Genomic DNA, 26,119 nt, shown 5'->3' with positions numbered 1-26,119 from the left:
ATCTTGTTCAAATTGATACCTCATCTCACATCACCTCAGTTCACATCTCACATTTTGCTTCTATGAGGTGAAGGAAGTGACTGTGAATGCCATGGAAGAGCAAAAGAAGTCAATTCGCTCCATTGAGAGAGCAAAGGAAGGCAGTTCGCTCCATTGAGGGAGCAATGGAAATTTTCGTGTAAGTCAAATTTCATACAACTAACTTTCCTTGCCTACTATGCTTGAATTGACATTCCATCTCAGATTTTTGCCACTTCAAAGATGATGACCAAATGGAGCGATCATCCAAATCATTTATCTCCTAAGCCATTAGAGTAATCTGACCTCATTCCAACCTAAGGAGAGAGAAATAACCCTATCGCTGCTTAGCCACCTGAGAAAGTGCACTTCTTCAGACAAAAGGCTAATAGCAAAAGACTCTACCACTATCCTAGAAATCAGAAAAGAGTGGGGTTTCCCATTTGCAATGGGGCGATGTGTGAAAACGTCACAAGAGGAAGCTAGAAGCTTTGTTCTTTGAAAATTCAGCTAACCATGTCAACCCTTGCATTAGTCTTAGCATATGAAGATGTAGACCACTCTTTGATAATAAAAATATGTCTTAAAGCAGCCTTTGATTAAAGCAAAGATTGCAGCGTGATCAATTTTGTTACAAAGCCAATTATTTTGGGACAAGCAAACTCCTTTTTTTACTGAAAGATGCCAAGTACTGAATGTAGCAATCTGACTTAGTTTTCTGATTCTGAATTCTTTGGCCAGCGGTAAAAAAATTGGTTTTGTATGTTTGTTTTGTGGTTCTATGCTTTTTTTGTGTTTTTGCAATGTATATATGCCTTGAAATTTAGATAATGCTTTTGGAAGACAATGACAAAACATGAACTAATGACTGAAATTAAATTTCAGATTGACTGATTTTCTAACAACAATTATTAAAAGCCAATAAATAATGGAATTCATCAAAGATATGCCAAAATTGGCCTACCAAAGGTCCAACGCCTTGCCTGGAGGGCTGCTTTATTAGCTTAAATGAGTCCAGGTGCTGCTACAGGAGCTACCAATGAGTCCTAACTGCTCCAATGAGTTTTATTCCTCTAAATAATAATTACCAAAAACAAATCTAACATAAATAGATCAAACTGCTACTGTTTCCTGAAAGAATGATTCCAATCTTTATTCCTACTGCTGATAATGGTATTTGCACAAAAAACCCAAAGTTAAACCCTCTAGTTTATTTCCTACGATTTCCCAAGCATGATAAATGGTATGGCTGGCATAAAAGCACTATACCTTGCTGCAATAACTGATCCAAATGCTCAGATTTGTAGGTTCAACCCTGCCAAGGCTGCAAATGTGAATTCTCCTACTGAATATCACTTCTAACACCTAATTTCAAATCCCAATGCTGCCGTACAAGTGCCAGAGGTGTGGGGTATCGTCCACACTTCCCAAATTCAGGAGGGATTTCGTCCTCCAATGGCTGCCAAGCTGAATCGTGCTGGTTGCAGACCTGTAATTCTCCAAATGGAAGTAAAAATCAGTAATCATGAATGCCAAAAAATGATACGTACAAGCCTCCTTAACCCAATCGAACCCATAGAGGCATCAATGGAAGATTCCTTGGAATCTTTTCTTCTCCAAGAAGTGGCGCCAACTTGAGGGGGGGTCTCCACATGAAATAATAACCACTTTTTAAGTTATTGCAATTCGCCTAGGAAGGTGTGCAAGGGACTTTTATTATAAAGTCATTTATTAGAAGATGAAGTAACTTATAAGTTACTTTTATTTACTTTTTCCAAATATAGAAAAAGTAACTTTATAACTTAATATTATAAAGTTTTATTAATAATGACTCACCAAAGCAAATTATGTCTAAGTAATTGCCCCCTTTGGCTAACCAATCATCTCCCAACACTGAATTTCACTTGTGGAGATAGGTGACAGGTGAATTTAAGCATCTGGATGGCAACTAGAGAAGTGGGGACATTACAGTTCATGTATTTCCTCATTAGGTTGAGGACTCAAGCATGGTTGTATATGTGTTTGCGAATGTTTTTACCATGCTCCATATGCTTTGATCCATGGGATTTTGTCACAATCCTCCAAAGTCAAGACAATGACTAGCACAAGGAGTCCAGAATAAGAATGGGTGCCTATCCATGAGAAGTCTACCTGCAACAATACATTTTGCTACATTATTGATAACTATTTGCACAATATTCATCTCACCCACTTCAGCCAAGACTTTCTCTGAAACCCCACAAAGGAAATCAACATTTTTTTGTGTTTCGTAAAGCATCAATGTATTTCAAAAAAATTGTGCCACTTGAAAAAGAAACAATGCAATTTGAAATGCCCATATTAATTAGTAATTATAATTTAGAAATCTTAATTTACCAAATCAATGGATTTGAAGAAGTACAACTATCTAAAGAAGAAACAAGGAAATTCAATAGTGTCCTATTCCTCCTATTGCCCAACCATCAGTCATGATGGTGCAACTCTTTATCTTCCATATTTCATGTTGCTCATCAATTTTGGTCTTTTCACCAGCCATCTTTTGAGTTGAAATAAAGCTCATTATCTCCTCATCATTAAGGGTTTTGAACCCCACCCCACAAATAGTAACAACATCTATCATAATTTAACTTGCTTAACACATTGAACCATTTGCTTGCCTAACCTTCTCGATTGACCTTTTGTTGATTTTGATAATTCATCTTCACACACATCCTTCATTTTGGTATAGGACCACTTTGGCCCCTTTTGTTGGCCTTCTTGTTTAGGTTGTGAAGATCGAGCATCACTTTCTTCTACACTAAATCCTTGATCTTGTTGTGAAGATCATAAGTGCTCATTATTTTCTCCATTTAGTTTTCCCCCTAGAATTTGACTTGTCTGATGTTTCTTGTTTGATGTCAACACTAGAATTTGGTTCAGAATTAGTTAGTACACGTACACTACCATTTGTAGAATCACAACAAATTAGGGGTTTTCATCCTCTAATTTCTAACCTAGAAGGGTTTTGTCCTCAGGTTGTCCGAGCCACATTCCTTTCTCTACAAGGAGTAATAATCTGATATAAATATATCTTCACAATATATTCCTTCTGCTTGCTTGGTCTCATTTAAATACTTTTTTCCTCCAATAGGTATAACCCTTCACATGCCCCTTGATATTATGTCTAATAATAATTTCATTTGATAATATTACTTAATTCTCCCTTAAGGCTGGAAATTGCATCTCTCCTTGTATAGGACATCTTGGCCATGTATGAAAATGAGAAAAGCTTTCCTAACATAGATAAGCTGTGCTCTGCACATCAAATCTCATCACAGCCTAATTTCAAGTTTATGATCTTGCAGTTGCAATTACAAGGTCGATAAGAAGAGCATTATGTGAACTTAGCACCTCATTACCAAATTTGTCTTAATCGTAGACGAATGTAGCATGTCTGATTGATAGCAAAAATCTGTAAATCAGTTAAGGATATCCCTATCCCTTGAGCTTTGTTTTTTGCTTGTTATACTTAGCTGGTTCATTTTGCTTGACATTAACTCTTTATGCCTACAGGACCTAATACGTGTTTTTCCTTTGACTTATGCACTAATTGTCACTAATATTTATTTAAGATACAAATGCAAGCCCTTGTCTTATCTCATGTTTGTAGCTTAATCTATTCCCATAGTATAATGTTGATCATCTGATATAGAAGAGAGCCATTGCTGCTTGCAACATACTTAGAATTGACAGTAAATTCTAGCTCATAGCAGCACCTTTGGGGACTACAGTTAGCACATGGAAACCAACGATGTGCACACCCTGTCTGATTATTTGTATAGAGGGTGCTATCCATAAAATGAATGCCTACTTTGGGTTTCTCGAGCCAATATTCAATGCGAACCAGTTTGATATTCTGTATACAATATTAACCTCTTTCTGGGATACACAACTAGCATCATTTCTATTGCTCTCTATTTTTCCAATTCCCTCAGTATGAGCAAGATTCTGTATACCACTTTCTGAAGATAATGAAATAAAGAAAAATATAAGCAAGTTTGGAGTTCTCTCTCTCTCTCGGTAAAGATGAGAAATATACTGAAGCTCTAGTTCCAGATGCAATGTTCTTGGATCTAGATCACATATTCGTTTCTTGTCTGTAATGGCTATTATCACTGCAATACACTCATTAGAGGCAACTGACAACATAATGTATCCTTGACATATTTAGGTCTATATCTTATTAAGATTGAATACATAGTTCAAACTGGGAAGTGGTAAATAACAGTCACCTTTGGATGTTTCTTGTCCCTCTCCCTAATTCAATCAAAAGAGTTTCTTCCTTCTTCCTTGTAGAATTAAATCTGCTTAGACCATTGACAGTTTGAATTAAAATAATTAAAGCCCATTCCTGTAGTGCAAAACTCCCAAGACTCATGGGAAATGATAGGCATTGGGTTAAGTCTTGGTTTAGTTTCATAGTGGGGACATTACAAGGAACAACTTCATGACAAATAAACCTTTATGTACAACAATGTGCTAATGATAGCACAAGAATAACCAAACTTAAAATCGATACCTATACAATGCTAACGACATATATCCATTGTAGATATTATTACTATGATAAAGCTACATTAATCTAATATAATTCTACTCATTTAAACAAGAGGTAAATTCCACTTCATATTTGGTAGTTGTTACAATGCATTTTGAGAGATTCCTTTGAACTTGTAAATTTTCTTTTTAATATTTTTGTAGTATACAAGATGGGGTTCTGAGCAATTTTACAATTATATGTCATAGCTTGTTTTTATTAACTTGCTTTGTTGAATGTGAAACATAGGATCTTAGAAGATGTCAAGATGCACTTGAGACTCTTGAAGCCCAACATGGTCCCGGAGCTCCTCCTCAATTGGAGCAAGAGATTAACAATGCAAAGTTAGAAATAGAGCATCTTTCTCAACAAAGGTTTTGTTACGATGCTCAAATATGTAAGGTATGCTAATAGTTCAAGGCTACAAGTTCATCTTACTTTCAAGGTTTTGTTTAGATTGATTTTTAATTTAAGGTCTCTAGAAATAGTTATCTTTGAAATAGATAAAATTACTTTCAGGTTTCTAGAAATAGTTTGTATTTTTTGCAAAGATCTGGGATTTGAGAAGAGCACTTTGTAACGTGGTAAGACTTAATGAATGTCTATCAAATGTTTTACTTTCAACAAATATAACAAAGTTTATACATCCGTTCTTATTAAATAATTGATTATGGCTCGAATATCTAATTGATATTTTTACAAAAAACTTGCTATTATATCATGGTTTGATTAAGACATCTAATGTAGTTAGTTAAATCCATATGCATATGGCCCTATGGGTGGATAGTAAAATATTGAAAAGAGGTGTACATCTGGAAGATTTGGAAACAATGAAGTAGAAAAGTTGGAAAGGATGGACAAATAAATTAAAAATGAGTGGACATTTCATTACACAAATAGATGTCCACAAAAAGTCATAGCAATTGATATTAAACCCTTTAACTTTAAGTAGAACCTTTCTGTATTTTTGAAAATTTTACTCTGTTTCCAAGTTTCAGATCTAGTCATGCGTTTCTATCCTAGGTATTGGCTCCACTCTCTATCCTTTAATACACTCATCTTGTATGTCACTCCGGTTTTCTTTCTGTACAGATCTCTGTACAGCAACTTTTAGAGTCAACTTTCTGATTTCTAATTCAGAATTTGTCAGCTATGGAGATTTCATTGTAACTTTGACCTTGCATTCTTGGGCACTCTCTAGCAAAATGGTTCTCTCCACACATAAAACACCTACCTCGTGGTCCTCATTTTACTTGATTCCTAGGAGGATCATTCCTTGCTTCATTGAACTTTGGTGGATAACTTATCTTGTTGAAATTCTGCAGTTCATTTTTGTTATAATTTCCCCTGTTTTTATTGAATCCATTCCTTTGATTCTGATTTGGTGGTGGTCTCCTTTCAAATGAATTATTCTTTTGATTCTTGTTGAAGTTTGTGTTTCCGTTGAATTCTTGTTTCCTTTTGAATGATTGTTTCCTATTATTGTTAAATTTCTGCCTTGCTGCTGCTAGCGATTGCATCTTCCTGTCCCGCTTAAGGAATTTCGTGCTACCTTATTCATGTTTTCAGGTCCATGCATGTCAAGTTCTGCCCCTATATTAGTATTTAGCCCCAAAATAAATTTTCTGATTTGACTTTCCTCATCTTTTTGGTACGTTGCTACACATTTTAGCAGTTTGGCAAACTTATCCCAATATTGTTGATCTGTCAAAGCCCCTTGTCGAAGGTTGTAGAATTCTGCCATCTTCTCATCAAAAAATAACTTTGGTAGCCACCTCTTACGAAATTGATAAACAAATTGACCCCATGTGATTGTTTCCTTATTATATCCATTCCGTTTCTTAGTGTTGGTCCACCAACTGGCTGCAGGAATTGGTTGTTAGGATTGTGATCTAAAGTAGTAAAATAAATCTAGGCCTAAATCACACCTATTCTGGTTTCTAATTGGTGAGGTAATTAGATGATTAGGTACTTTTGTGAGATTATGGCCTTTGAGCATATTGATTTATGGCCACCATTTTGGTTGTAGAAGTGTTGGGGCTTCTTAATCCTCACCTTCATCCTTTGTATGTTTTCATTTTGCACCAATAAAGTCCTCCATTTGTTTGTTTTTCTGGGAGTAATTCCTTTCTAAGTGGGGCATAAGAGTCACTTATTCTTTATTTGTATTTCCTTTTCTGTTTACATTTTTGAAATTTATTTAAGCCTTCAACTAAGTACTTGTAATTCGGCAACTTCAGCCAGTCAATTCAATTTTCTAATCAGAGTTATTGCTGTGTTACAACTATTCTTTTAATTGGCAATAAATGGATGGAAAGGTGTGAAGACTAGAGAGTCCCAGGACTTGAAAGCCCCAGATAATACAAAAGAAGATGCTGCCAAACTGATGAAGCGTTCTACTTGCGAATAAGGATATATCTCAAATAGCATTTTGTATTAGACTATTTGGTTTTGATATCATAGGGGAGGCAGTCAAAATCTTTCCTTGCTTGGCATGGAGAGGTTAACAACTTGAATGCTATCGCTTATGGGGCTCTGGTAAGAACATCGGATGTGTATTTATCACATAGGCCCAGGTTGATATTGATTTGGATGTACTAAAAGAACCCAGCAAGAAATGAGGACTGCTTGTAATATAGCTGCTGCTGGAAGCATGCAGTTACAAGAGCTGTATCAATAATTATGTTGTCACCGATTTCAGCTAACCTGAATCGTGGTACAACCCCTACGAAATTTGTCCATTTCGTAGCCTACGTCCTTCAAGATCGGTCGGCTTCCCTCGTAAGTCGTGTCGGTTTGCGTCTTCGTTTTTGTTTTCATGTTTTTGCCTAGATCTTTTATTTCATCTTTTAATTGCACTTCGGGTTTTAAAACCTGAAATGTAGTGCTTGTGTTTTCTTGCACGTTGGGTTTTAAAACCCGAAGTGCAGTTTTGACCCGCAAAGTAGTGCAGGTCAGATTAAAACCCAACTTGCAGGTCTACCTAGTTCTGCAGGTCTACCTCATGGTGCAGGTCGGGTTTGCAGGTTTTCCCCAATAAAACCCGACCTGTCAGTCTTTTTCCGCACATGTGCAGGTCGGGTTTTAAAACCCAACCTGCAACCTAGGTTTTGCCCAATTGTAGATCGGGTTTCAAAACCTGACCCGTAGTCTTGACCTGCCCAAGTGCAGATCCGGTTTTAAAACCCAAGTTGCTGATTTTTCTATCTTTTTGTCTAAGGGTAATTTTGATCTTGCAGGCATCATTCTAGGTCTTTGAAGCCGACAATCTGATGGTGAATATTGATTTACATAATGACAATGTTGCAGATTCTGATAGATGACTGATCTTTCTCCAAGTAAGTCCAGAGGGAAGAAAATGAAGAATAAAGTGTCCTCATTGACACTAAAAATTCATGTATTTGCATCTTTTCTTACTGCAAATTTTCTTGCAGTTGAATTTTTATTTTACGCTGTAGTTGTAGTCAAGTGGGACTCTACAGTTGAATTGGTCAACTGTGCCCATATTTTTCTCAACTCCTTTCTTATAAAAGGAGGAACATCATTTGTAAATATTTATCTTTTATATGCTAAGAAAAACTCTGCCGAATTCTTGCCTCAACTAAGACTTTGAGCTTTTTGTTGTGAAGATTCAATCAAGCAAATAAAGAAAGCAATTCCTTTTGATTCCAAACTTTGTGTTGGGTCGAAGATTGTTTATATGAGTGGATATTCCTATGTTCATTGCTTGTATATGCTCTTTAATTCCTTGATATTGGTGGCGTTTTTGTTCATGTGATTAAGGGAGCACCTAAATTGTGGCAAGTAGACTTTGAGCTATTTTCATATTTAGGAATTAGTATTGTCATACAGTGATTAGGTAATAGGCTTTGTACTATTGCTGGTTACTTTAGATTATTGAAAGTTTCACATATATATCTTGAAGACTTTGAGCTACAAGCTATATTAGTTATAATTGTAATTGATTTGAAGGTTAGATGATAATCACATAAGACTTTGTGCTTATGCGGTCTTAGAGATAATTTAGTCATCGTATGCAATTATCATTAGTTATTTATTTGGTAAGAAGTTTCATCAAATAATGGGAGATACGTTAATTCTGAAAAAAAGAGAATTATATGCCCTAAGCTTACCCCCAAATTTACTATCAAAGTTGTTGAAATACCCAAATTTTACCAGGGAACCTCCCCTTGATGAGAGGAGAGACTTTTTCTCAACATAGCTGTGTGTGAAATACATATTTTGTCATTGGTACGTTGGTGACAAAATATTCACCCAACAAATTAAAACAAGGATTTGCCTCAATCCCCATGATTGACCCTCCAATATGTACAACTGTTTGACATGCAGTGAGAAGGTGGCACAAGGGAGAGTTCTGAAACTGCATTTTCTCATAATCTCAATCCACATTAGATATGTTTTTTTAACGTCTCCAATGCAGTTTCTAGCATTGAGTAAATGTTTTGAACTGCAAGTTCTCATTAGAAGACAGTTTATGGCATGGTTGGAGCATCCTGTAGATATTCTGATGTTCCATAACACAGGTCCAAATTTTGGTACAAGGATTAGAGAATGGTAATGAGTTGAGTCAGGTAGACCTAGACATTAGGTTTGTTTCAGGCAGTGTTAGTCTGCGAGGTTGGTACGATAGTAGGCACAGGAACAAGAGATCAGGCTGTGACAACTGTAGTAGATGCTTTATAGGCTTTGAGGATGTATTAATTGATCACTTATTTTGGTTGGAGATGTGTTAGGGCTTCTTAGCTCTCACATTCCTCCTTTGTATGTTTTTCATTTGTCATTAATAAAATCCTGCATTTGTTTATATTTTAGCCATAGTTCTATTCATCTATAGGACTTCTAGCCTTTGACATTAATATTTTTATTTAGCAACCTATATATCTTGCTGCCAAATATCTGTTAGCTTTTATTTTTTTTGTTAACTTTTGGTTTTATTTGATGGATATATCAACTTGTTTCCAAGCACCACATAAAGTAGTAAAATCCCAATTTGTTCACACATCGCCCCATTGCAAATGGGGACCCTCTCTTTTCTTGCTTTCTAGGGTTTTTGTTAGTGTCCTGTGACCTTCCACTTCAGTTTTACCAAGCCAAGTGATACCAGAGTCTGGATGCCGTCAAAGTGCCTTGAAAGGCCAAAGGACGAAGATCGCAATCGATTTGGACAAATTTGGACAACTTTGTATTTTTAGAAAGTTTGCTTTTTTGCTTTTTCCTATTTTTTAGGAAGTTTCGTTTTTGGCATTTTTAGCCCAATCCCCGGTATGGCTATTTTTAGAAAGTTTTCCCTATTTTTTAGGGATGTCTGCTTTTTGTTTTTTCGGGATGGGAACCTAGGGTTTGCATTGATACCACTGACCTGCTTTGACCGCGATCCAAAATTTTCAAGTTTTGACCCAAAAAGCTAAGTTCCTATATTTTAGGGGGTCATGGCACATTCAAAGGATAATCAGATCGAAAAATCATCCTGATCCTCAAATGTCTTGAAATTTGGCTAAGTCTGGAATGTCATCCTAATCTTGAAATTTGACTATGTCTGGAAAATTGGAGAACCCTCCAAAAACTAGATTTTGCATTATTAGTCCTAGAGATTTGAAACCACTCTCAAACATCCTGACAATATATATGAAATATAATTTAAAGTATAAGAAAGAGAAGCTTATACTTAAATGTTATATTTCATATATAGTCCGCCCTCTTGAGAGCCTTCAAAAAGTCCGCCTTGAAGAGAGAGCTCTAAACTTTGCCCTATGTTGAGAGATGCCTAAAGTCCGGCTTGAGGAGGTAGTGAAAAGTCCGCCCATGATGGTGTGCAAGTCGCCTTGGCCAACACTCAAAAGTCCGCCCTATCCTAGCAAAATGGTGGTGACCTCCTGAAAGTCCGCCATATAGAGGTTAAGTTAGAAGTCCACTCTTGATGGAGAGTCTCCAAAAGTCCGCCCAAGGGAGAGTCTCCAAAAGTCCGCCCATGTTGGAGAAGTCTTCAAACTCCGCCCAAGATACTAAGTATGATGATGAAGAGCCTTGTGAAAACTCCGCCCTAGGCCTTCAAATGTTGAAGAGGTAACACCAAAGTCCGCCTTGGTGGAGGTAGCGTCAAAACTCTGCCCTATCCAAAAGGATGATGGAAAGCTTCTAGGAGTCCGCCATGCTGGTTGAAGACCAGCAAAAGTTTGCCATGTCTTGGGAAGATGCCCTCAAACTCCGCCTTGACTTAACCATGACTAAGCTAGAGGAATGTCCAAAGTCCGCTATGCTTGAAGGAGAAGTCTTCAAACTCCACCCAAGATGCTAAGTATGATGTTGAAGAGCCTTCTCAAACTCCGCCATGCCTTGGAGAGGTAAGGAAAGGCCGCCCAAGTTTGAGGAAGATGAAGGTAAGCCTCCAAAAGTCCGCCTACACATAAAAGTCAAACAAAATCAACGAAAATACAAGTGATGTCATGAAAATCCTTTAGGATTTCGAACTTAAATCCAAAATAGAAAGTTTTCAACAGGAGAATATTGGAAGATTGATAAGGATTTCGAACTTAAATCCAAAATGGAAAGTTTTTTAAAGAGAATATTGGAAGATTAATAAATATTTCGAACTTATAGCCAAATTGGAAACTTTTGGAAGATATTTTTCTCAAATTTGGAAACATGACAACACTTTCCTAAAGAATGAAGTTAAAATTGGAAACATGAGTTGGAAGATTTTACGGGTTTCTGATTGAGGATTTAACTTTATTTACAAATACTTTGTTGTAAACTTCATTTCTATACCAAGAAGTTCGAAAATATTAAGGAGAGCATAGTAAAATACTTTCAGTTTGGAGTTCATCTGGAGAAAGTTTTGGATATTGCTGGAAGTTGGATAAACTTTTTTGACAAAAGTTTCACAGATTTTTGGAGAAAGACAACCAGTATAAGGAAGAATTATTGAATCTCTCCTGAATTTTTGAGTGTTTTTGAGAAATTTCCAGCCTTACTTCCGTTTATTCGAAGGTGAAATTAAATTCATGATGCAGATTTATGTATTTTCTGAGTTTTTTCCAGAGTTTGAGAAATGATTTTTTGTGAATTTGTTCGAATTTCTAAGGGAGGAAAATCATTTTTTTTGGCTAAGTATAAGAAATTTTCGGAGTTATAACACTTGGTGTTGGATTGTGATTACAGTTATCTTGAAGGTTGGAGAATTTACATGGGAAAATCCCATTCTCATGGCTAAGTATGAAAATTAAATAAAATCTCCAAACACTTAGCCATTCATAACCTTGATTTTCTTTAATCCAAGATAGATTTTTTTAACTTATTTTCCTTTGGTTTTACAGGTCGCAAGAGGAAATAGAAGCGGGATCATCATAGAGATCGCAGCTGGAATTTCAAGCCAAATAGAGGATTGAGGACAAGTTCACGAGCAAAGTTCATCCAAGCGTGGAGATAGCCAAAATTTTGGCTAAGTATGAGAAAATTCCAATTTCCTCAATTATGAAGAAGGCATGGAGAAATTCTTCTCCAAATGTCAGGGTATTGAGAGGGAGGGCATGATCACGGTGAATGCCTGAACAACTTGATCCCATCATTTCATATTTGCAAGGGGTTATCTAGAGCTTTTACCCTCCTCCCGCGCAACACAAATTGGCAGTTGAAGGCAGGATCGTCATAGAAAACACAAATGGAGTTTCAAGCCAAATTCAGAATTGAAGACAGGACCACGAGCAAGGTTCGTCCGAGCATAGAGAGGGCCAAAATTTGGCTAAGTATGGGAAATACTTCACGAAGGGATTTCTTCTCCAAATTCGAGGCACTTGAAAGAATCTCAAGGCATCAAGAGAGAAAAGTTCTCAGACTTGGTGAAAATATGGAAAAGTTAAATAAATTTCCAACTTCTTGAAGGATTTCATCTCTTGAAGAAATTAAAAAAAAAGACAAGCTCCCAAGCAGAATCAAATGGTGACAAGAAGGAATCAAATTTCCATACTTGACAGTTTCTTGACACAAATTGGAGAATTCAAGGAAGACATCCAACACGTCGAGGTGGCGTCTCGTCATCTTCCAACCAATCAGATCGTTCCAAGTCAACATGTCCAGGTTCAATGAATCTGACTTATCCAAAAGCTTCTAGAAGGGCACACTTCACAGTGCAACAACCTTCTATTTTCATTGATGGTTCATATTTAGCAAGAAGGACAATTGTCCCAAGTGTAATTTTCTCATTGGTCGAGGGTAGTTAGTTTTGAGAAACCCTAATTAGGGTTTATAGCTTTCAAACTTGGCCCTTGATCACTATTTGATCTCGGCCATTCATTTATTTTGAAAAACTATATAAGGTTGCCTCCTCTCATTTGGAGAGTGTGAGGTTTTTGATGTATTGTTGCGTAAGGTCATTTCCAGATAATATATTGCATGTGTGCTGCTTTGTAATCCCTATTGTTTGAATGATTTGCATGGTTTCAATTTCCTCAACACTTAGTTAAAATTAATTTAGATTTGCTTTCATTGTTGTTAATTTGAATGAAGGATTTGATAAGTGTCAATTGATGGTGTATCTCCGCTCATACTTTTGGTAAATGGATGATTTCCATTTTACCGTGCAAAGTTAGTTTGAGCCCGTCCTCTGTGCATCCCAACATCTCGATCATAAGCATAGCCCATCGAAGATTGCACTGACTTTGTGTAGTCGTCCCTAGTGTGGCGAAGCAAGGTTTGGTTTCTCGAGAGCACCCAATTGATACCGTCTCTGGATTTCGTAGGAGTAGATTAGCTTTCTTAACCCTATCTCTTTTCTCCTTTCTTTTGAAAGTCTAAACCCCAGAAAATCCAAAAAAAAAGAAGAGCCTAAAATTGCTAAATCCATCTAAGTCCTGCAGTTCAAGACAGTTGTTAAACGAAAGTCCCCCTTGAGATTTTCAGCATACACTACCCAAGAAGCTATTCCACTAATGTCGCTTGTTCGCACATATAGACCTTGGAATCAGTAGTGATTTTTCAGGAGATGATAGAATACCTTTGGGTATCCTATTCTAATATTTGGTAGATGATAAAACAAACACCAACAGGTCTAATTGCTCCCAAAGGAGCTCCATGAACAAAGCTAACAACAAAATGCTATTTAAATCTAATTTATGTACCAAATGAGGAGCATGTTCAAGTTATTGATTAAACCGCTGGCAGAGCCACACATCTCTACAATGTTTCTGTCTAGCAACTTTGCTCTATCTACACGGTGAAACTCTTCACCTTCACTTTACAGTTTCAAGGAACTTGACTTTTCTCCTTAGCAATCATCTCTATGGGATCTTTTAATTGCTAGGCACAAGGCCTCGTACAATCCTTAGATGGTTAGTCACATGACCATGGTGAAGATATTGTTTTGGACAATACTACTCTTATACAATATGTTTGGCCTATAAGTCTTTTGATCACCATTTCACTAACTTTTTTCTTGTAGTGGTTGCATTCAGGGACAGGGTGATTAACACCATGTTGTGTTTGTTCTATATTGCCAACTATAGGCCATTCGTCTTCCTTGACCCAATTTAAAATTCAACAAGTCAATAACAAAATTCATATTGCTTATTCACTTCCTCATTACAGTTGTTCCTAATCTTGAGTAAGATTCTTCACATTCCAAGACAAAACTCTTCGCATCTTAATTGTTAGCATCATATCCTCCTATTTTGTTACCTTCCATATATTCAGTGCTTTAATGTGGAGAAAACCTATTGTTTTCCTTTTATCAATTCCATGTCTCAAATCCAACCTTCTCTCCACTTCTGTTCTAACCCCTCAAGAAGAACATCATCCATGGATCACCAATTTTTTGAGCTTGGATCTCTATATGGGGATCTGATAGTAGCAACCCTCTTGATGCATTTCGCAGTCATTGCTTTGTTCCAATTATTTATCATTTGTACTTGCTATTCTTGACATTCCAAATCCATGCACTTTTGAAACTATAACAATCACCTCAATTTTTTTTTTTGAAATTTTTTAGCTGTAAATAAGATACAATTCAATGTCCAAGTCACTTTTTGATCACCCAGTTCTTGTGAGGGGCAAGGTGAGAGCATACGGTGAAAGGACCACACAACAAACTAAATTGCAACAACTGAAAGGAAAAGCATTAGGTGGCAAGCCAGCCAATCTCACTTCTTCAGCGGAGTGCTATGCAACTGAAATGAAATACCGCTACATGCTTATTCAGTGGAGTGTTTTGTACAATGAAAACACGCAATTCATGCATATTCAGTGGAGTACAATTATAAGCTTCCGCTTATTCAATGGGTAACAATTTTAGCACTCTCAACTTATTCAGCAGGGTGAGTAAATACAAAGTTTCCAATTGTTTAGTGGGATAAGCAAATCCAAATCTTTCCACTTATTCAGTGGAGTGAATACATACATCGATGAGCAGTGACCAAACCCACTGGCAGTATGTAATGTCCCCACTTTGAAATACAATTTAATGGTAAATGATAATAGTAAAAGCAAAATATAAAAGTATATAATAATTAAATTTTAATTAAGTTAATGAATGGTCAAAGACATGAAATGAAAAGTTGTGACTCCCTCAAACATGAGATATAAAAGGGAGAAGAGAACCTCATTTGAGGGGGATAATTTGGGAATCAGAGGTGCAGATCTAATTTAAATAAAAGTGCAGATCTGATTGTGAAAGGTTGTGTCCCTTTCAAAAAGGCAGAAATAATTAAGAGTTGCACTCTTTCAAAGGGTGCTGATGGTGAAAGGGTGTACCTCTTGCCAAAGGGCATACATGGTGAAGAGGTGTGACCCCTCCTTCACATTGAGAGATGTAAAGGAAAGGAATCCAAGCATCCAAGGAGATCACCATCGATCAGATCAAATCAGAACTGTTATTAAGTTACGGGCAGTAACATCGTTGTTGTTGGTTGGGGATGTGCTTAATATGTATGCTTAATATATGAAGCCTGATAATGTTCTTATGCAGAATTCAGTAGTAATATTAATATAGACTGCAATATGTATGACATTCATACTTAATCCATAATACATGAATCAGTTGGAAAGAAATAGGCTGCACTCAGAATTACATCAACATCACAGGCGGATCAAACTTAAAGATACCTTTAGAAAGCCACACCGAAATTGACTGATTGCTTATAACAGCATCTGGGTATGATTACCAGTGAATTCCTTATGCAGATAGAAAACACATACAAATAGATTAATATGCAGATATATACAGAAGTTCGATCTACTCTCTGATCTAAATGAAAAAAGAATCAAAAGGGAGAATATTTTAGCAGAACAGAATACAATAAAGGGACCGGCAAACTGTTTTCCCTTTAAGAAGATAAATAAATATTCTTTCTAACCCTCCCTTATCAATTGAGAATTGTAATCTAAGGCAAGATTTAGGGAAATCCCAAAAGGGGACATTACACAGTACTACCATCCAGTGCATTGCAATGCTATATCAGATGCAATACAATTCATGTAACCGCTGCAATACTCAATAATAATCTGAATAACATGGACAATCAATGTAATAAAGATCTCAACAAGTAGAATGCCTCAGATAGAAGAAAATAAGGTAAGTTTCAGGGCTGATGTCAACTGTAACACGCTATAAACCGGTCTGGACAGCAAGATTATCACCTAGAAAACTTAATCAACTCACACCCAATACACCAACAACAAACATTAGCTAATTCACCTCAAAACAGCTCCAAATCTCACCAAAACGTATTGGAAGAGGAATATATCAGTCTGGTAACTAAAATCAGACATATGCAAGTCTTGTAAGCTGCTGGTACAACAGGTACAACACTCAAAGATGTCATCAATGCACATTCCACATTCATTTCTCCACCTCACAAACAACTTGAGAACTTCAAATAAGGTCAAGGCGTCCCATTGCAAGGCCCTTCAATCTGCAGCTCACACGCCACTCTAGGACTGGTATGACCAGCAAGGTACAATACAACCAGCCACCTCTTTTTGTCAGTTTCCCTCTTCCAAGTGTATGGCCTGCAAGGTCATCACAATGCCATCCAAATAGCTCTTCAAGTGGTCCTTCAAACACAACAAAATCCTTTGGAAACACTCAGCAAATCAAATCAATTTCTCACAACTTCAAAAGACATCAAAATCATCCATGCCTGATTCCTATATAGAACCACTCTAACCAGCTAGGGAGTTTTTGTCCCTGAAACTAACAATTTCATGAGGGTTTTCATCCTCAAGAAATTTTGAGAAGAACACAAGTTCTCTCCCTATGTGGAAGCAAATAGTAATCATTTGAATTGTGATTTATCGGGAGTCAAAAGTTGAAACGCTTTAATCTGCAAAAAAATTGCTGCCGATTTTTAGGTAAAAATCACGCTATTTTAAGAGGGAAAATTGCGAGCAAAATGGTAAAAATCGTGTTTAAAAAGTGATTTCGTTTTTTAATGAAACCCTAAACGTGCAGGAGAAAATGCACGTAGTACACACTCGACGGCTATGTCACGACGAACTTCAAAACTTGTCTAAAAATCAGTCACAATTTGCCCTATATTCATACGGGCAAACCAAATTTGTGGCATAAAACCTTCACAAATCAATTTGTGGCATAAACCTTCGCAAACCAAATTTGTGGCATAAACATTCAAGCAAAGGGCATAGTTTTTTAAATGAAATTCAATGTCGGAAGGCGCAATCATGGGTAAACCAAATATTTGTGGCCAAACCCTCTGGAAACAAAATAAGCGATACAAAGATCGCAGATTAAAGAAAAGAGCACACTGTTTTTATTTTTTATTTTTTAAATAAAATTTAATACCTTCTAATTTAATGTTTTAAATCATGAAGTTCTATTATTTATTTTGTTTTTATTAAATATATCAAAATAAAATATAATATTTCAAATATTTGATTTAATATATATATTATTTAAACAAAAAGAAAATTTAAAATCTTTTATTTTATGTTTTAAATCAAGTAGATTTGTTATTTAAATCTTTAATTTGTGTGTTTTTTTTAGAATATTTTAAGAATTATATATTTTCAAATGTTCGATAAATTTGCCGATTTATTGCTGATTTTTAAAAAATTTTCGGCCAAAAGATTTATTGCCGATTAAGGGATTTTCATGGCTAACCCAATAAATGAGCTCTCAACCTCCTTTTATAATTTTTCTAGAGGGGAAATTATCAATAATAAAATTTAATAAATCCCTTTTTCCTCCACAAAGTCCTCATTTAAAAAAAATAAAAAATCTAATGTGCAAAATACCCCCAAGCCTAGGCATGCAAAGAATAACACAACTTATAACACTTTTTTGATAAATTATTACACTATGTTGTCTTTTTAACATTTCAACATTAGACAACTTATGTGAATAATTATTTAATAATTCAATAATTTACCTAAGTTGCAAAAAGTATCAAAACGATGCAACCATGCAATTTTGACCTTACAAAAATGGTCTTGAAGTCTTAGGACGATGGGTGACTATATAAAAATAGAAGATTGAAGAGCTCCTTGAAGGTCGAAAATCAATTTTAAAAGCAAATCAAGGCTCACCAAGACCAATTGAGCTTACTGCGAAGAACAACACCTCTGTAAAATTCATCCTATGGTCTCCAAGAACTTTGGGGTTCTCTCTTGCCCACCAATTAGCCTACATAAAAACTCAAAAAATAGGCTAATTGTCCACAAACCATTCTCCCTTAAAAAAGGGACATTACAGTCCTTCCTTCCTAGAATTTTTTGTTTTCAAGCAATTGCAATCCTCAACCAACTGGTCATCCCTAAATAATTAAGGTGGCTCGTGTAACATGATACTAATTCTATACTTAAAGAAAATAGTTTACTATCTATAACCAAATAAATTTTTGAGCTTTCAAAAATAAACTTTAATTACTTCAGCTGAAAATGAAAATTAACTAACTAACTGACTGCTATTCATTATCAATAACATGGAACATATATCATTATGCTATTCAAGATGAAAAAGATTTCAATATGATAATTTTCATTTTCAAAGGAAGAGATAAAATTCAAAGATTACAATTCATTTAGCTTTTCAACTGGAACATAATTGTCTGGAAGAGGGAGAGCATCATCAAGGGCTTTTCCTTGCAACCACAAACCTGGCAGTCCCTCGCACACCTTCCAATTGGAAATAGAGCCCTACCCTTCATGAGGGTGCTGTCTAAGGACTAAATCTAGTTGCCATCTTGCCATCTGAGCCTCGTGTTTAGAACCTACACACATCTAGTTGGTCACACACTATAGGTACTCCCAAACTAGCATGACCATCTGACTAGTAGGTGTATGTGGTTCATATGAACTAACGGTCGCATGCATAAAGCAACATCACCTTGGCCAAGGTTTTAACGTTGCAAGCACATTCAAAGTGCTGTCAGTATTCACCACCCTTGCCCGACTTGGACAATCAAATTCTTGAGTTCAACTTTCTCATTGTTTGCCAATCTAGTAGACAAACCAACTGCTTAATGTGTACTGGCACCGACGAGATAAGCCATCTGCTTAATGTCTATTGACACAAATGGTCATAACGAGACAAGCCATCTGCTTAATGTCTACTGACACCAACGGTCATAATGACCATCATAGGAATGCAAGTTAATGGTTTCCCCTTTCAGCTGAACATGGGTAATCTACCTACTTGACTTCACAAGACTATTCAATTGAGATAATTATTCATAGATTAATACTTATTTAACAGACTCAATATTTAAATAATTGATCAAGACAAATAGCCTTTATTGGTCATCATAAAAGAATACCGCTCCTTCAGAGCGGGGTCCTCTGACCGTAATACTATTATAAAAATGTACAGTAAAACAGAATTGTTTACATTTACAGTTCAACCCTTAAGGTTTAATCCACTACTTCCAATATCTTAGAATTCCGTTAGGGCGGTCCTCTGACCGTAATACTATTATAAAAATGTACAGTAAACTGTAAAAGATAATTGTTTACCTTTACAGTTCAACCCTTACGGTTTAATCCACTACTTCCAATATCCTAGAATTCCGTTAGGGCTTCTCATGGCTAACAATTATTTATATCAGACAGAGCAATAAATTTACAATCAAGATTTCTCTTCCAGCTGAATGCCGAAAGCCATCTAGTCTCATAATCTGACTCATGTCTACTGACATTAATGGTCTACAATGACCTTCATAGGTTTGTGATATATTCAGATCAGCTAACTGCTATATAACCAATGACTTAACAATTCATGTCTACCATCATGGTGTTACACATGAATAACTTATTCACTTTCAACTGTACAGTGACATTCCGGATGACACAACAGCAACACAACTTATTATTTATTTCAGTTTATATATATTTATTCCCTTTTAGTTTGAAAGAATGCAGTCAAAGAAGAGAAGGATTCTTATTCAGATCATGCAATCTTATTGACTGGTTTGCCCTGATTAATTCAGCATATGCAATGACTAATCATGAACTCTATTCAGTTCGGCTATGAAGTAGAAAAATGAATAATGTAAAGAACACTGAAAGTGGCCTGTTTTTGCTAATCTGTCCTCATAATCTAAGTATTAATTAGCATCACAACACAATCATTACCAGTCTATGTAAGCAATGCATGCCGATTAAATAATTACTGTTACAGTTTTCTCAATAAAAGAACTAAGCATTCAATGTTTCCTCGCATAAATCCATAATGCATTCGATATTATACCGGTTCACTACTCTTGATTTGATGCATGGAAGCAATGAATTGATTGAAATGATTCTGCTTAACTACAGAAATAAACATGGGCATGCCTGTTTAATTTGATGATCAGGGGAAGATATCTTCTGCAACTGGCAACGCTTAGACCCTAAATGGTGGTGCAACAAGTTTCTCTGCTTTCCATTGATGATCCTACTTACTCATTGTATGATGTGGTGAACTTCTTTTGCTACACAAATTGTAGATAAACATGCGGCAGAGACTGCTGGTAAAGAGAGCAAGAATGAATGTATCTTCCTATTCCCCAAGTCTTTCGTCACAGAGCACAACTCCTGCAAGGCATGTGGTTTCAAATATATAATGCAAACAATGAAACTCATGTTCTTGTATTCAAGTACATTGCAAGTGAAAGGTGGAGGTAACACCCACTCTTTGCCTGCCATACATATGAGCTAAGTGCTTAGTTCTTTGGCTGTGACAGCCATGAGGTGGCATCCTCCGAAATGCTTAAAAGTAAATATATAAATATATATCAATATATGAGTTATATACATAGTTACCTATCCTCCAAAATGCATAAAAATAAATATATAAATATATATCAATATATGAGTTATATACATAGTTACCAGGAGACCCGTCTCCTACCTGTTGGTGTTTGTTTTATCATCTACCAAACATTAGGATAGGATACCCGAAGGTATTCTATCTTCTCCTGAAAAATCACTACTGATTCCAAGGTCTATATGTGCGAACAAGCGACTTTAGTGGAATAGCTTCTTGGGTAGTGTATGCTGAAATTTTCAAGGGGGACTTACGTTTGACAAGTATTCTTGAACTGCTGGACTTAGATGGATATAGCAATTTAGGCTCTTCTTTCTTTTTTTTGGGATTTTCTGGGATTTAGGCTTTCAAAAGAAAGGGAAAAAGAGATAGGGTTCAGCAAGGCTAATCTAATCCTACGAATTCTGGAGACGGTATCAACTAGATGCTTTCGAGAAACCAAACCTTGCTTCGCCACACTAGGGACAACTACACAAGGCCGGTGCAATCTTCAATGGGTTGTGCTTATGATCGAGATGTTGGGATGCATAGGGGATGGGCTTAGACTAACTTTGCACGGTAGAATGGAAATCATCCATTTACCAAAAGTATGAGCGGAAATACACCATCAATTGATACTTATCAAATCCTTCATTCAAATTAATAACAATGAAAGCAAATCTAAATTATTTCTAACTAAGTGTTGAGGCAATTGAAACCATGCAAATCATTCAAATAATAGAGATTACAAAGCAGCGCACATGCAATATATTATCTGGAAATGACCTTAAGCAACAATACATCAAAAACCTCACACTCTCCAAATGAGAGGAGGCAACCTTATATAGTTTTCAAGAATAAATGAATGGCCGAGATCAAACAGTGATCAAAGGCCAAGATTGAAAGTCCTAAACCCTAATTAGGGTTTCCCAAAACTAACTACCCTCGACCAATTACATTTGGGACACTTATTCTTCTTGCTAAATATGAACCATCAATGAAAATAGAAGGTTGTTGCATTGTGAAGTGTGCCCTTCTAGAAGCTTCTGGATAAGTCAGGTTCATCGAATTTGGACATGCTGACTTGGAGTGATCTGATTGGTTGGAAGATGATGAGGCGCCACCTCAACGTGTTGAATGTCTTCCTTGAATTTTCCAATTTGTGTCAAGAAATTGTCTAAGTATGGAAATTTGATTCCTTCTTGTCACCATTTGATTCTGCTTGGGAGCTTGTATTTTTCAATTTCTTCCGAAGATGAAATCCTTCAAGAAGTTGGAAGTTTATTTAACTTTCCCATATTTTCACCAAGTCTGAGAACTTTTCTTTCTTGATGCCTTGAGATTCTTTCAAGTGCCTCGAATTTGGAGAAGAAATCTCTTCGCGAAGTATTTCTCATACTTAGCCAAATTTTGTCCCTTTCTATGCTCGGACGAACCTTGCTCGCGGTCCCGTTTTCAATTCTGAAATTGGCTCGAAACTCCATTTGTGTTTTCTGTGATGATCCTGCCTTCAGTTGCCAATTTACGTTGCGTGGGAGGAGGGTTAAAAAGCTCTGGGTAACCCCTTGCAAATATGAAATGATGGGATCAAGCTATTCAGGCATTCGCTGTGATCATGTCCTTCTCGATACCCTGACATGCCTTCAACATTTCCCATACTTAGCCAAACTTTGGCCATCTTCACGCCCGGATGAACCTTGCCTGTGAACTCCAACTGCGATCTCTATGATGATCCCGCTTCTATTTCCTCTTGCGACCTGTAAAACCAAAGGAAAATAAGTTAGAAATCTATCTTGGATCAAATAAAATCGAGGCTGTGAACGGCCAAGTGTTTGGAAAATTTCACTTCATTTTCATACTTAGCCATGAGAATGGGATTTTCACATGTAAATTCTCCAACCTTCAAGACAACTGTGATCACAATCCAACACCAAGTGTTATAACTCCGAAAATTTCTTATACTTAGCCAAAAAAAATGATTTTCCTCCCTTAGAAATTCGAACGAATCCACTAAAAATCATTTCTCAAACTCTGGAAAAACTCAGAAAATACATAAATCTGCATCATGAATTTAATTTCACCTTCAAAAACACTCAAAAATTCAGGAGAGATTCAATAATTTGTCCTTATACTGGTTGTTTTTCTCGAAAAATCTGTGAAACTTTTGTCAAAAAAGTTTATCCAACTTCCAGCAATATCCAAAACTTTCTCCAGATGAACTCCAAACTGAAAGTATTTTACTATGCTCTCCTTAATATTTTCGAACTTCTTGGTGCAGAAATGAAGTTTACAACGAAGTATTTGTAGATAAAGTTAAATCCTCAATCAGAAACCCTTAAAATCTTCCAAATCATGTTTCCAATTTTAACTTTATTCTTTTGGAAAGTGTTGTCATGTTTCCAAACTCGAAGAAAATATCTTCCAAAAGTTTCCAATTTGGCTATAAGTTCGAAATATTTATTAATCTTCCAATATTCTCTTAAAAAAAAACTTTCCATTTTGGTTTTAAGTTCGAAATCCTTATCAGTCTTCCAATATTCTCCTTTTGAAAACTTTCTATTTTGGATTTAAGTTCAAAATATTGAAGGATTTTCATGACATCACTTGTATTTTCGTTGATTTTGTTTGACTTTTATGTGTAGGCGGACTTTTGGAGGCTTACCTTCATCTTCCTCAAACTTGGGAGGACTTTCCTTACCTCTCCAAGGCATGGCGGAGTTTGAGAAGGCTCTTCAACATCATACTTAGCATCTACTTCCTTGGGCGGAGTTTTGAAGGGTCCCTTCAACATGGAGGGCGGACTTTGAGCAAAGCTCAATCAAGGTGAATTTTTAGCTAAGGCATAGGGCGGACTTTGGAACACACCCCCTAGGCGGACTTCTAAGACATTTTGGACTTCACCCCTTGGGCACCCCACACACATGGCGGACTTTAGAGTGTTGGCCATCATGGCCTCTTCCAAAACATGGCGGACTTTGAAGGGTTGGCCACCAACATGGTAGGGTAGGGCGGAGTTTCAAGGCCATTCACTCAGCAGCACCTTGGGCGGAGTTTTGGATGACCAGCACCATGGGCGGAGTTTTGGTGAGTCCCCTTAGGCATGGTGGACTTTGGTGGCACCTACTACATGGCTCTCTAATCTTTGGCGGACTTTAGCCTTGGCTCCATCAAGGCGAAATTGTGGCTAAGGCATGGGGAGGACTTTAGACATTGCTCCTTCATGGCCTCCCAAGGCATGGTGGACTTTGGACAAGGCTCCTTCATGGTCTCCCAAGGCATGGCGGACTTTGGACAAGGCTCCTTCATGGCGAATTTTTTTTTGGCTAAGGCATGGGGCGGACTTTGAAGGCCTCTCCTCATGGCTCTCTTTTAGGTGAAATTCTTGGCTAAGGCATGGGGCGGACTTTAGCCTTTGCTCCTACATGGTGAAATTTTGGCTAAGGCATGGGGCGGACTTTGAAGGTCTCTCCTCATGGCTCTCCATCAAGGCGAAATTTTGGCTAAGGCATGGGGCGGACTTTGAAGGTCCCTCCTCATAGCTCTCTTTACCCTTGGCGGACTTTAAACTTGGCACCTCCTACCTTGCTCTCTTACTTTGGCGGACTTGGGAGAGGGCTCCTACATGACCTCCATCTTGGGCGGACTTTGGTGGTCTCTCATCTTGGGCGGACTTTGGTGGTATCCCCAACTCGGGCGGACTTCTATCATCTCTCCCACCTTGGGCGGACTTTGGAGACACCTCCTCATGGCTCTCTAACCTATGGCGGAGTTTAGACTTGGCTTCTCATCACTTGGCATGCTTGGGCGGACTTTAGGCTACACCCCTATGCACCCTACACATACATGGCGGACTTTGGAGTGTTGGCCACCATGGCCTCTTCAACCTATGGCGGACTTTGGTGTTGCTCCATGCAAGGCGGACTTTAGGCAACACTCCCACCTTGAGCGGACTTTGGAGACACCTCCTAGGGCGGACTTTAGGCAACTCTCCCACCTTGAGCGGACTTTGGAGACACCTCCTAGAGCGGACTTTAGGCATCCCTCGTCTTGGGCGGACTTCAAGCATCTCTCCCATCTTGGCGGAGTTTTGTTCTACCTCCCAACATGGCGGACTTTTAGACATCTCCAACATGGGCGGACTTCTAGACCTTTGCTTTTCAAGGCGGACTTTTGGAGGCTCTCAAGAGGGCGAACTATATATGAAATATAACATTTAAGTATAAGAAAGACTTTCTTATACTTTAAGTTATATTTCATATATATTGTCAGGATGTTTGAGAGTGGTTTCGGGCCTCTAGGACTAATAATGCAAAATCTAGTTTTTGGAGGATTCTCCAATTTTCCAGACTTAGTCAAATTTCAGGATCAGGATGACATTCTAGACTTAGCCAAATTTCAGGACATTTGAGGATCAGGATGATTTTTTGAGCTGATTATCCTTTGAAGGTGCCATGACCCGCTAAAATATAGGAACTTAGCTTTTTGGGTCAAAACTTGAAAATTTTGGATCGCGGTCGAAGCTGGTCAGTGGTACAAGTGTAAACCCTAGGTTTGCATCCCGAAAAAGCAAAAAACCTAAAATCTAGGGATTTAGCTTTTTTAGATCAAAACTTGGAATTTCCGAGTTCCGATCGAAGCTGGTCAGTGGTACAAGTGTAAACCCTAGGTTTGCATCCCGAAAAAGCAAAAAAACCTAAAATCTAGGGATTTAGCTTTTTTAGATCAAAACTTGGAATTTTCGAGTTCCGGTCGAAGCTGGTCAGTGGTACAAGTGTAAACCCTAGGTTTGCATCCCGAAAAAGCAAAAAACCTAAAATCTAGGGATTTAGCTTTTTAGGTCAAAACTTGGAATTTTCGAGTTCCGATCGAAGCTGGTTAGTGGTACAAGTGTAAACCCTAGGTTTGCATCCCGAAAAAGCAAAAAGCCTAAAATCTAGGGATTTAGCTTTTTAGGTCAAAACTTGGAATTTTCGAGTTCCGGTCGAAGTTGGTCAGTGGTACAAGTGTAAACCCTAGGTTCCCATTCCGAAAAAACAAAAATCAGACATCCCTAAAAAATAGGGAAAACTTTCTAAAAATAGCCATACCGGGGATTGGGCTAAAAATGCCAAAAACGAAACTTCCTAAAAAATAGGAAAAAGCAAAAAAGCAAACTTTCCAAAAATAGAAAGTTGTCCAAATTCGTCCAAATCAATTGCGATCTTTGTCCTTTGGCCTCTCTAAGCACTCTGGTGGTGTTCGCATTTCGGAATCACATAACTTGCAAAAACTAACTT

General features: G+C 37.1%; 1 protein-coding gene across 2 annotated transcripts in view; it reads left to right on the top strand.

Moving 5' to 3' along the window:
• LOC131078733 (probable ubiquitin conjugation factor E4) overlaps positions 1-26,119 on the top strand; it is a 127,506-nt gene that overhangs the window by 14,381 nt on the left and 87,006 nt on the right. For both annotated transcript variants that reach the window (XM_058016499.2, XM_058016500.2), the window contains exon 6: positions 4,844-4,996. In XM_058016499.2, the coding sequence (XP_057872482.2) occupies positions 4,844-4,996 (153 nt within the window). The remainder of the gene's footprint in view (positions 1-4,843; positions 4,997-26,119) is intronic.

The sequence above is a fragment of the Cryptomeria japonica genome, chromosome 9 (genome assembly GCF_030272615.1).
Source record: "Cryptomeria japonica chromosome 9, Sugi_1.0, whole genome shotgun sequence".
Taxonomy (NCBI): Eukaryota; Viridiplantae; Streptophyta; class Pinopsida; order Cupressales; family Cupressaceae; genus Cryptomeria; species Cryptomeria japonica.
This window is presented reverse-complemented; position numbering and strand designations above follow the sequence as displayed.